At 44.5% G+C, this 11629-nt stretch overlaps 2 protein-coding genes across 2 annotated transcripts in view; one reads left to right on the top strand and one right to left on the bottom strand.

The window, feature by feature from the left end:
* Nucleotides 1–2124: 2124 nt before the first annotated feature.
* Nucleotides 2125–9938, top strand: prkd4 (protein kinase D4). The gene is made up of 16 exons (XM_079257325.1): nucleotides 2125–2251; nucleotides 2352–2506; nucleotides 2596–2785; nucleotides 3726–3809; nucleotides 4941–5097; nucleotides 5376–5499; nucleotides 5661–5738; nucleotides 5877–6090; nucleotides 6178–6203; nucleotides 6276–6348; nucleotides 6419–6525; nucleotides 6900–7061; nucleotides 7279–7377; nucleotides 7458–7725; nucleotides 7828–7913; nucleotides 9462–9938. Exons 1-16 carry the CDS (start codon nucleotides 2140–2142, stop codon nucleotides 9609–9611), a joined length of 2085 nt encoding a protein of 694 aa, XP_079113451.1. The 5' UTR covers nucleotides 2125–2139; the 3' UTR covers nucleotides 9612–9938.
* A 35-nt stretch (nucleotides 9939–9973) lies between these two features.
* Nucleotides 9974–11629, bottom strand: part of actn3b (actinin alpha 3b) — a 37992-nt gene continuing 36336 nt past the window's right edge. The window contains exon 21 of the mRNA XM_079257324.1: nucleotides 9974–11230. Within this exon, the coding sequence (XP_079113450.1) occupies nucleotides 11072–11230 (159 nt within the window). The 3' untranslated portion in view covers nucleotides 9974–11071. The remainder of the gene's footprint in view (nucleotides 11231–11629) is intronic.

Consider the following 11629-nt stretch of genomic DNA (forward strand, 5'->3'; position numbering starts at 1 on the left):
TCCATCCATCCATCCATCAATGCATCCATCCATCCATCCATGCATCCATCCATCCATTCATCCATCCATCCATCCATCCATTCATCCATCCATCCATTCATCCATCCATCCATCCATCAATGCATCCATCCATCCATTCATCCATCCATGCATCCATCCATCCATGCATCCATGCATCCATCCATCCATCCATCCATTCATCCATCCATTCATCCATCCATCCATCAATGCATCCATCCATCCAGCCATTCATCCATCCATCCATCAATGCATCCATCCATCCATGCATCCATCTTTCCATCCATGCATCCATCCATCCTTGCATCCATCCATTTTCTTAACCACTTGGTCTAATTAGGGATCCCTGGGAAGCTGGAGTCTATCCCAGCAATGATTGGATGAGAGGCAGCGCACACCCTGCACAGGTTGCCAGTCCATCTCAGGGCCACACAGAGGGACAAACCACGTTTCAAGTTTTACAAAGACTCCCTGGAAAAAGGAAAAAACATGGATGTTTGTTTCTTTTTCTATGTAAAAATGTTGATCGAAAATATTAATTAATGACCTGAGGTCGGATCAGAAAGTGATACAGTGAAGAAAATTGATATTGATAACATTGTCAAAATCTACACACTATAGAGACAAAGCCGGTAAATCCTGAAGCAAACGAACCACACAACAAATAACATAAATGTGAATAAAAACCCCACAAATAAACAAAAATATGCATGCGGAGCTCCATGTATGAAGGCATCGCAGCTCACGTTACATACAGAACACGTGCAGGTCAGCTTGCAGCTGGTGTTTCATTCAAGCCATGGACAGAGAGACAGCGTTTGGTGTAGTAAAGGAGAAATACATGAAGCCATACCGACCCAACAGGACAGATTGGGGAGGATGTTGGATGTGGGTCATCTTGATTTGTCTCTTTACTTCACTGGGAATGAATCCTGACTTATGTGGCTCTGTGCTGTTTAAAAGATCTGGAATAATCTTTATCCTTTGTTGTAGTTAGTTCGGGAAGGGATGCATTTTCTTGTGCCAACAGGCATTGAAGTAAATACCAGAATAAAGGGGGGAAAAAAGCTAAAAACACTCCAGCTGTGCTTCAAGAGTCAAACTGAGATTTTCTCTGTGTGATTTCAGGCTCCAGATTGCACCGTGGTGGGAGTTGGAGAGAAGATCCTGCTGTTCAGACATCAGCCCACCTCTGAGCAGGTGTTGCAACGCCTGACCGCCTACGATGAGCTGCGTGACGGAGATCTGATCGAGGTCGTCGTTGCAGGTCAGCTGAGATTTTATCAACAAGGCAGAGATGAGAAGACGACTGACATGTTTATTGGCTGTTTCTGGTTCGCAGTCTCTTCATACTTTAGCAGAGGTCCAGAAAGTAAAAGTCCTGTCTGGCAGCAGTTCCAACCAGCCACCAAATGAGCTGAATTATAATGAGCAGAGTTTATTTGCCAGGTAAAGGAGCCTGTTAGTGAAAACAGCTGATCTAAATGTACAGATAGATCCAAAAACATGGCAGGACTTTTACTTTCTGGATCAGGAATTGCCACCTCTGTACTGAAGAAGGATTTTACTCTCAGTACTCCTGCATCAAAGCACATTTACTGCAGCGTGTTTGAACACACGAATATGTGCTGCTGCTACAACAGGTAACTTGTTCCAGTGTCATGCTTAGATTTCTACAAGCTGCTTATCTGTGAGATGCAGACTCCTCCGTGTTTATTGAGCAGCTCTCACCTCACGCTTTTGGGACCATAACCAAAGCTGGCAAATCTCAAAGTAACACACAGTGGATCGTCAGTCTTTAAGCCTCTGGCTCGGTACTAATGTGCTGCTGCGCTAAAAAGAAAATAAATCCATAAAGATCACAGGGATGGAAATCCACAGAAATGCTCATTGACGTGGGGCTAATTCTGCCCACACTCTGCTGGACTTTGGACTTAATTCCAGTTGACTGGGTGTGTCAATAACGTTATTACTATTTAAAAAAAAAAAAAAAGCGCCTAAACTCTGCTGAGCTGCTCTGAAAGGTGAAAAACACACCGGTTTTAAGCTTGCTGTGCAGTGTGTGTTGGTGTCATCTGTCTCGTCTTTTCACTTGACTCAGGATCAGCTTCTGTGACTGAGATGAGGATCCGTCCGCACTCCCTGGTGGTCCATTCATATCGGACTCCCACCTTCTGTCACCACTGTGGAGAGATGCTGTGGGGCCTCGTACGGCAGGGTTTGAAATGTGACGGTCGGTAATGATCCACCATCAGAGCGACGTCGGGACGCTTACAGATGTGAAATCTGAAGTGGTTTGTCTGGTTTTTTTTTTTTTTTTTTTTAAATCTCAGGTTGTGGGTTAGACTTCCATAAACGCTGCGCTCTGCAGCTGCCCAGCGACTGCAGTTGGGCACGGCGTCATGTCAGCACCAGTCTGTCCTTGTTTCCACCACGACGACCGCGGACACACTCGCTGTCCAATCAGGCAGGAGGCAGTCTGGAAGAGGTTAACAGATAACTAAAGTTAAATAAGCAAAGTCATCTAAACCAGACTCTCACACACCACTGATGACTTCCATCACCTGTCCTCACCAGATCAGCAAGCCCTCATCCAGGCCTCCGTCCTGGGCTGAGCCTCCAGTCTGGCTGGGAGTCGGGTACGGGGTGAGCGGCAGAGCTCAGGTCCCTCACACCTTCCACATCCACAGCTACACCAAACCCACCGTTTGCCAGCACTGCCACCGGCTGCTCAAAGGGCTCTTCAGACAGGGGATGCAGTGCTCAGGTGAGGGGGGGAGGGAGGGAGGGAGGGAGGAAGAAATCTGTCTGCTAAGTTACATTAAAAAATTTAAAAAACACCAACTAACAACTTAAATGTTCAAAAAAATTACAAAGAGAGAAAATGTATGTATAATTCACACAAAAAGACATGATTTTATAATATAAATTATAAAATAATATATCCTCATTAGCATGTCCTCATTAGCATAGCCTCATTAGCGTGTCCTCATTAGCATGTCCTCATTAGCATAGCCTCATTAGCAAGCTGCCGCTTCATAATGGATTAATATTTTTTTAGTTCTATTTGTCCAGAAATAGCAGGTTTATTTTAAACCACTTTTTGGCTTCTTCCACATTTAAGTTTAGTTTAGTTTAGATTAGTCGTGTTTGTTTTCGAGCTACCGGTGAGCCAGATGTGCAAATACTCCACATGTGTTCACTCAGGAGGGAGGAAAAGTGTAAAAGATTAATTTTAATCAACGTGACATCATTGAAGGCTGATGCTGCCGTGAGAATATTCTCTACACCAGTGTTTTTCAACCTTTTTTGAGCCAAGGCACACTTTTTTTTCACCGAAAAATCACCACAAACCAAAAAGTTTTTTTTTCCTTTTTAAAAGTCCATATTATTAATATAAAGTCCATCTCGTCAAAGCCTCTTGATAGAAATCAGATAAATACATGATAAAGGAATTTTATTATCTTTTACTAGGACCTGTTTGGATAAACACAGAGCTGCTTTTTTAAACCAATTAGGTGAAATTGCGTAATTTCTCAGGGCACACCTGATTATCTCTCACTAATGTGCCACGGCACAGTGGTTGAAAAACACTGCTCTACATCATGTCTGGCATCGTCCTCGTGGCGTTGAGCCTTTCCACATGTTCCAGCCGCGCACCTCTTTTCCTTTGCTGACCTCCCACAGCTCTTCTGCTTTGCTCTCAGACTGCAGGTTTAACTGCCACCGGCGCTGTGAGCCATTGGTCCCCAGAGACTGTCCAGGTGAGAGGAGAGCCATGAACGGGGATGGTGAGCAGCAACCCTGCTTTTCATTTTACTCATTCTGCGCTTGCATCACTTTCTCTGAAACCCCCTCCAGCTCTGATGTTCTCATAACGCGGTGATGAAGCAGAGCTGATTCACCCTCTTGCTCAGGAGTGTAGATGCAAACCTCATCTCAGTTCCCAGAAATGTCTCTTTTTTTTTTTTTAAAGGGGTGCTATTATGGTGTTTTGAGTTTTCTGAGCTTTCTACAGTGTTGAATCCTCATCAGACATGTGAACAGCACTGTTTTTTATCACCTAAATGCATATTTGAGTTTGAGTTCCAGCACTCTCGCCATTCGGTTTCCATGGCAACGAAAAAAGGGTAGTTTTAGAGAGTTTTTTCTACTTGGAAATCCTTGTGACGTCCCGGGGGATAAGGTTCGGTGATTGGTTACCTTCTACTGGTTAACAAGGGCATGTACAAATACATCAGGCGGGTGGAAAACGTTGGATAAAGTTATTTCCAACGATGGCTGGTGAGTTTACCAAAGAGAGACATCCTGCTGCATTCGTTGCTGTGGGTTGCTGTTTTCCACTTCGTTTTCAGGGTCTGATTCAGGTTCCAACATGTAGGGCTGTATGCTATGTGTTGACATTGTATTTTGTTTTTTTATTGAGTTCATATCAGTCTAATCCTTCTGTTTATGAGACATTACAATGACGGTGAAAGCAGTTGCGGTGCGCGCTCCCGATGTAGTGCAGTGGCGGGAGGCGGGGCTTAATGCGGAAGCGTCTCAATCCACTCATTTTGCCCACAGGCTGATCTGACAGCCTACAGAGAGGGCCGGTCTGAAGTAAATAAAGCGATTTGTGACAATAACTCGATCAATCCCAGCCCTTCTGGTCTCAGAAATAAAAATAAATCAGCCTGAAATGCACATAATAGTTCCACTTTAAGCAGGAAGCTCGAGGTAAATGATGACAGCACTTGATGAGATGTTATTATAAAGCTGGTTTTCTTCTCGGTGCTTAAATGACATTGTTTTATTTGATTAAGCTGATTAATTAAATTTAAAAAAAAAAACAGCAAAACATTTTCATTTTCTTGTTTCCTGAATCTGAAGAATTCAAAGGTTGAGTATAAAGTAAACATGATGATGATTCACGTTCCCAGAATCCTCGGTAGCTGGTCAGAGCTGCCCACCAGAGCCCAACGACAATGAATCACAGCTCACCAGCCTCACACTGGACATCTCTGATGACGACATGTCCGATGACGGTGACTCACCGGCTGAAACCAGTGAGGTGGAAGAACTGCGAGAGCCAATGAGGTCAGAAGGCTTAAAAGTTCTGATGATTTTACGAGATTTCTCACACACACACACACACACACACACACACACACACACACACACACACACACACACACACACACACACACACACACACATACACACACACACACACACACATTCACCTTCATGTCATCCCATCCCTGAAGTGTCTTGTGGTCAGTTAGTTTTTGGTCCACGCTGCCCTCTAGTGGCCGCAGCTTGAATCGCCAGACTTTTACCTTCTGCTATCCTGAAGATTTTTCCTTTTCTTCCAGTCCATGCTTCAGCAGCAACATCCCTCTGATGAGGCTGATCCAGTCGGTGTATCACCATAAGAGGAGAATTGGCCAGGTTCTGAGAGAGGGATGGCTGCTGCATCACACCAACAGAGACCCGCTGGTGAGAAACACAGTCTGCTTGTACTTCAGCTTTAGAGTGAGGCCATCGGCTGTCCTCCGTGTAAACCAAAACATGTTCAAATATGCAGGAAAAAAAAACATTTTTCCATGACTGTACAGTCAAATTAAAACCCCAGAAGGACTCACTAAGTGTTCCCTCAGCGGAAACGGCATTACTGGATCCTGGACTGGAAGACCATCACTCTGTACCAGAATGAGAGCAGCACCAAGTACTACAAGGTCTGTGTGATAGATGAAGCGGCCTACACTGCTGTGGAAAGTTGAATTCTTGTCCATCACATACTTTAAAACTTTTTTTTAACCTCCATTTGAACACTAAAAAGAAAAATAAGCGTTCCTCACCGTCCTCCTTGGCAGGAGATCCCGCTGTCTGAGGTGCTGGAGGTTCGAGGCCCCACTCAGCTCTCCGTGCACCTGCTACCTGTGGACGATTCCCACTCCTTTGAGCTGGTGACTGCCTCGCTGGTGTTCTGCGTGCAGGCTGGCGCCGAGGGGCCGGCCTGGGAGAGCGCCATCGGTCAGGCTCTGATGCCCCTGCAGAGCAGCGGGGGGGCAGGTGTGGAGCACCAAGGTGAGCAAACAAAATCATTTCTGTGATTAAAAAAAAAAAAAAAAACAACTTTAAAAAGTGATTCTGTTTGCATTATTGTGATTACAGACAAAGACCAACACGGGCACAATGTGGTAAGTTCTGAATATTAAAGGGGGGATTATCTGTGGTGCGTTCAAGTGCATCAGGATGTTTGTGCGTTTCAGGATGTCAGCTCGGTGTATCAGATCTTCACAGACGAGGTTCTGGGTTCAGGACAGTTTGGGGTGGTGTACAGAGGTGAGCCGACTCTCTGCTGCTGCATCTCCTTCTGAATCCCAGCTCGCTTATGGAGTCGCTTCCTTCTCAGGTACTCACAGGAAGTCCGGTCGACCGGTTGCCATCAAAGTCATCGACAAGACACGTTTCCCCACCAAGCAAGAAACACAGCTGAGGAACGAAGCCTCCATCTTAAAGGTGCGGACGTGTCTCATAGCCAAGGCCGGATTAAAAGTTCACAGGGCCCTGGGCCCAGAGTATTCCAGGGGCCCCCTTCCCCACCGCAACATTGTTAAAATTTGTGAATGAAACGACATTTCTAAAATCTCTCAGCCAGTGGTACCAGTATCAATACACTAGATAATGTGATGTAACTATCTGGCTTTTATGTACATTTTGTTTCATCTCTAAAATGTTGGTGTTTGACCTTCGTGGGCCCCAAGTGGGCGTGGGCCCCTGGACCTGTGTCCATTATGCCCATTGGATAATCCGGCCTTGCTCAGAGCACCTTTAATAAGTCAAATGACTTCCGGTTACTTTGTAACACTCCATGGTGTGTGTGTTTTGTTCAGAATCTCTCTCATCCTGGTGTGGTTCTGTTGGAGGGGATGTTTGAAACCTTGGAGCATGTTTTTGTTGTCATGGAGAAGCTCCATGGAGACATGCTGGAGATGATCATGTCCAGTGAGAAGGGCCGGCTCCCTGAACGCATCTGTCGTTTCCTGGTCATTCAGGTGCGAGGCCCCAGTCTAAAAGCCCCTTTTTTGCGTTTTTTTTTTTTTTTTTTAAATATACAAATTAATTAAACTACTTCTAAGTAATCTTGACCCAAAAAATTTGCTCATCCATGTTTGCAAAGGAGGAAAAAATGTAGATGAAACCAGTTTACTTCAGCCGCTTCCTCCAGTTCATTGAAATGTTACAAGTAAGTGCTTCTGGTTTGTGATGCAGATCCTGGAGGCTTTGCGTTATCTGCACTTTAAACACATCGCCCACTGCGACCTGAAACCTGAGAACGTCCTGCTGGCCTCTGCAGACCCCTTCCCGCAGGTGGGAGTCCATGTTGTCCATGTAGGCAGCAGATGCAGAGCTCTCAGCACAGTTTTTAGTTACTCCATCCTGCATCACAGGTGAAGCTGTGTGACTTCGGCTTCTCCCGCATCATCGGCGAGAAGTCCTTCCGCCGCTCGGTGGTGGGCACCCCGGCCTACCTGGCGCCGGAAGTAATCAGAAGCAGCGGCTACAACCGCTCTCTGGACATGTGGTCCGTGGGCGTCATCATGTACGTCAGCCTGAGCGGCACGTTTCCCTTCAACGAGGACGAGGACATCCAGCAGCAGATCACCAACGCCGCCTTCATGTACCCTCGCCAGCCATGGGCCTTCATCTCACTGGAAGGTCTTCGTCTTTTATAAAACTTCCCTTTAAGGATAATTTTACCATCTGTCATGTGGATCAGAACATTTTAAACTCTCCTGTTGTCTCCGACTTCCTCTCCAGCCGTCAGCCTCATCAACAACCTGCTGCAGGTGTCGGTGAGACGTAGGTTCACCGTGGGAAAAGCGCTGGGACACTCCTGGCTGCAGGTTAGACGTTTCACACACACCGCCTAACTGCTGGCTTTGCTCACGGTGTCACCGAGAGCCAAACATAGTTACCTCAACATGAGCTGCCATCTGCTGTGTGCTCATCTGCATAAATTATGCACATCTACGTACAAGTTGAAGGTTCAGAATTGGTTTCATTATCTTTTCTCGCTGGTGATTGAAAGATGAAGCTTCTTCAGCGCCAAAGTTTTGCATCTATTTGTCACAAAGTTTTTATTTTTTAGCTTTCCAGTAAAAGGGAATGTAGATTTTTTTTAAAGGTGCAATTTGTGCTTCATTGAAGTGTTGTTTTTATTTAATTTGCTACATATTTATGCTGTTATCCAGCAAACAGAAGCTGCTGTAAACCTGCTTGTTTAAACCAGTTTAATTAAAATCTACTTTGATTAATTGTGTTTTGCTGCTTGCTCATCCATCTGTACAACCGAGTGAACCCTCTGCTTCTAGAAGTCAGACATAAACACGGGTTGCTGTAGTTTAGGACCGTAAGGTCAGCGGATCGATTCCAGCCTGGCGACATGCTGGAGTGTCCCTCGGACAGACCCTGAACCCAATGTTGCCTCACCATTTGTCTGTCGGGGTTTGAATGTGAGTGATAGAGGAAAGCACTTTGTGCGCAACAATAGAAGCGCTACGAGTGTGTGTGTGTGTGTGTGTGTGTAAATATGATGTAGAGTAAAAGCGCTTTGATCAGTCAACAAATGGCAAGAAAAGAGCTTTACAAAGTACAGTCCATTCACCAAACATACAAGATGAATGGAAGCAGTGAAGGATGCGGCGTAGTTTTAATCTCAGCTCGTCACTGCGATACTGAAATATTTTCATATCTATAAGTCGTCTGTATGAGGAGGGAGACCTTATTCAGCTACATGGCTCCTTACACGGCTAAAACTGAAATCTAAGTAAGATTAAAAATCTTACATCGAGTACACATATGCTTATTTTTTTTTAAAGGTAAGATAATTCTTAGTTTTTATGCCAGAGAGTTCCTCTTGTTTTAAGAGTATTTTTACTTGTTTTGAGAAGTCTTGACAACAGTTTTCTTGTTCTGTTGGCAGATAATTTATCTTATTTTAAGCAACATTTACCTCATTTTTGTATATTTTTTTCTTGTTTTTTAAAGGTGGAGTAAGATTTTCAATATTTAAATAAAAATTAACTAATAAAATAACTACAATCATAATTAGATAGTTTTTTAAACATGGAGGTTCCAGTCTGTCCATATTTGATGTGTTATTAAATTACAAGTTTAATTAATGACAAAGACCCTTCTTAAATGTTTGCCTACCAGTAAAAAAAAGTGCTTTTTGTCATTTGTCATTAATTAAACTTGTAATTTAATAACGCATCAAATATGAACAGACTGGAACCTACATGTTCAAAAAACTATCTAATTATGATTGTAGTTATTTTATTAGTTAATTTATTTAGAAAACAAAGTGAGTTTTTGCAGTGTAGACACAAGCCTTCTCACATGATTCCACACTTGCATCTCATGACCTCCTGCTTTCGGGTTTGCTCCTGCAGGATTACCACCTGTGGTGCGACCTCAGAGAGTTCGAGCTGAAGATGGGCTGCAGGTATCTGACTCATCCAGGAGACGAGGAGATCTGGAGGCGCTACGTTCAGGAGAAGGGGCTGAGCTTCCCGTATCATCTCTGCGCGAACCCCGACTAAGATCCGGACTTGTGATCGCAGCCAAGAAGATAAAGGTTGGACTGAAAACATGTTTTAAGTTAGAAAAGCAGTTGGAAGCTTTTATTGTGGGCGAGAAAAGCGACAGGTCGTCCTTTTGAGGGTCAGGAAAAAAAAAAAAAACACAAACAACTGTGGTTTAATAATATATTTTCCTTTTTTATTCCATCTTGAGGTTTCTGAAATGTAACCGTTTTTTTTTTTTTTTTGTGGCATCGGTGACGATGAAGAGGCTGAATTGAGGAGAATGAAGCACAGCTGAAATCATAATAGCATCCGACATGTTCAGGGGGAGTCGACTTGTACCAATCATCATGGCTGACCTGTCTTTTTATTTATTTAAAAAAAAAAAAAAAAAAAAAAAAGGGCCCCACATGCAGCATCAATTCTTTTGTCCACAACTTTCCTGACGTTCTGTCCCTCAGCGCTCGACATCTTTCTCCACCTGTTAGCGTCCCTCCTCCTCTTTACTGACTGGAGTTAAAAGGAGTTTGGACGGAGAGGAGAAAGGTGTGTGGACCGCTCTCTCTGGCTTTAACAGTTTTTAGTCTTTCTGTGTTCATTTCTTCGTCATCATCATCAAGCCATGCCTGTCTTTGTGTTTACCCACACTGCATCTCTCTCTCTGCATCTTAATGCTCTGGATAATAAGTGTAGGTGCTCTCATTCATCCTCCTTTAGTTCCTGAGTTTCTTAAGGCTTTAAGATCTCCAGGCTCACATCTATCTACTCTTGTGTTTCCAGGTTTCACAGTGGCTGTTGTTTTTTCCTACAGCGAGAAGTTTCAGCGTTACGCTGCCTTTGTAACATCGCAGCACCTGACTTGCTTTGGCTTCTCGGCTAACACGCTCCCATGGACGCCGTTTGGGTTTTCAGTGTGATTTAAGGAAGAGTCGGGGACTCCAAGGCAGCATTTCTAAACTTCAACATAGCATGCATCTGCACAAATACACAACCAACCAAGCCAACTGACTGACCAGCTTGTTTTTTTTGTTTGTTTTTTTTTTAGTTTTTATCATGTTTTCTTCTTTAATTACCCTTCTACAAAAATAATAATAACTAGAGAGGAGAAGAGCAGAGGCGGCTTTGCTCAAAAGCAACTCTCAGTGTTTCCTTAAGGCAGGTATGGTCTATGTATGCTGCTTACATAAAATCAGTGCAATACCTGGCAAACTTTGCTGAAAAGGCCAGTCCCAACATAGCTTGTAAGATTTGAGCAAAGTCTTCTGCGCTCCTCCTCTCTAAGCGGTGCTCCTGGGCGTGTTGAAAGGGGATGGAAGGAGTGGGGAGGAGGGGAAAGAGAGTTCAGATTTGAGAGAGGAAGAAACATAAGAACAAAGCATGTAGAAGGACAGTGGAAGGGTTTAACATTGCTCTCTCCAAACAGGAGAAATAGAAGCTGGAGGAGGAGGAGGAGGTGGTGAGAGGAGAAGCGGTTGGGTTTATAAGTCGCTCTCTCCGTAGAGGGCACTGGAGAAGGAGATGTAGTCCAGGGCGCCTGGGGGGGCTTCAGGTCCGATGTACCTGGTCATGCGGCTGATGCAATACTCCGCCTGCTCGGGTGGCAGCTCCCTGCGCAGCTCGTCCACCGTGATGTAGCTCTGCGGGACAGAGCAGGAGGCCAGGCGGTTATAAAGACAGAAAGCACATCTACCTGCAACGCTAAAGCTGTCCGAAGCCGCTGTGTCCACATAAGAAAGGAATCCTATAACTCAGGGGTGTCAAACTCCAGTCCTCCAGGGCCGGTATCCACCAGGTTTTTGTTGTTTCCCTTCTACCAACACAGCTGATTCAAGTCAAAAGGATCCAAACGCTTCTTGACGACCTATTTATGAATTTTGGTGTTTTGAAGCATGGAGACGACAAAAACCTGCAGGATACTGGAGTTTAACACCTTTTGTCTGAATCGCCAGCTTACTGGACAAGGTGCACTGATACGAATGAAAGCCAAGTAAAAACAGAGTGCCGTGTGTCCCACTGAAGAAAAAGTTAGCGAGGAT

The sequence above is a fragment of the Telmatherina bonti genome (assembly GCF_933228915.1).
Source record: "Telmatherina bonti genome assembly, chromosome: 18".
In the NCBI taxonomy this organism is placed as follows: domain Eukaryota; kingdom Metazoa; phylum Chordata; class Actinopteri; order Atheriniformes; family Telmatherinidae; genus Telmatherina; species Telmatherina bonti.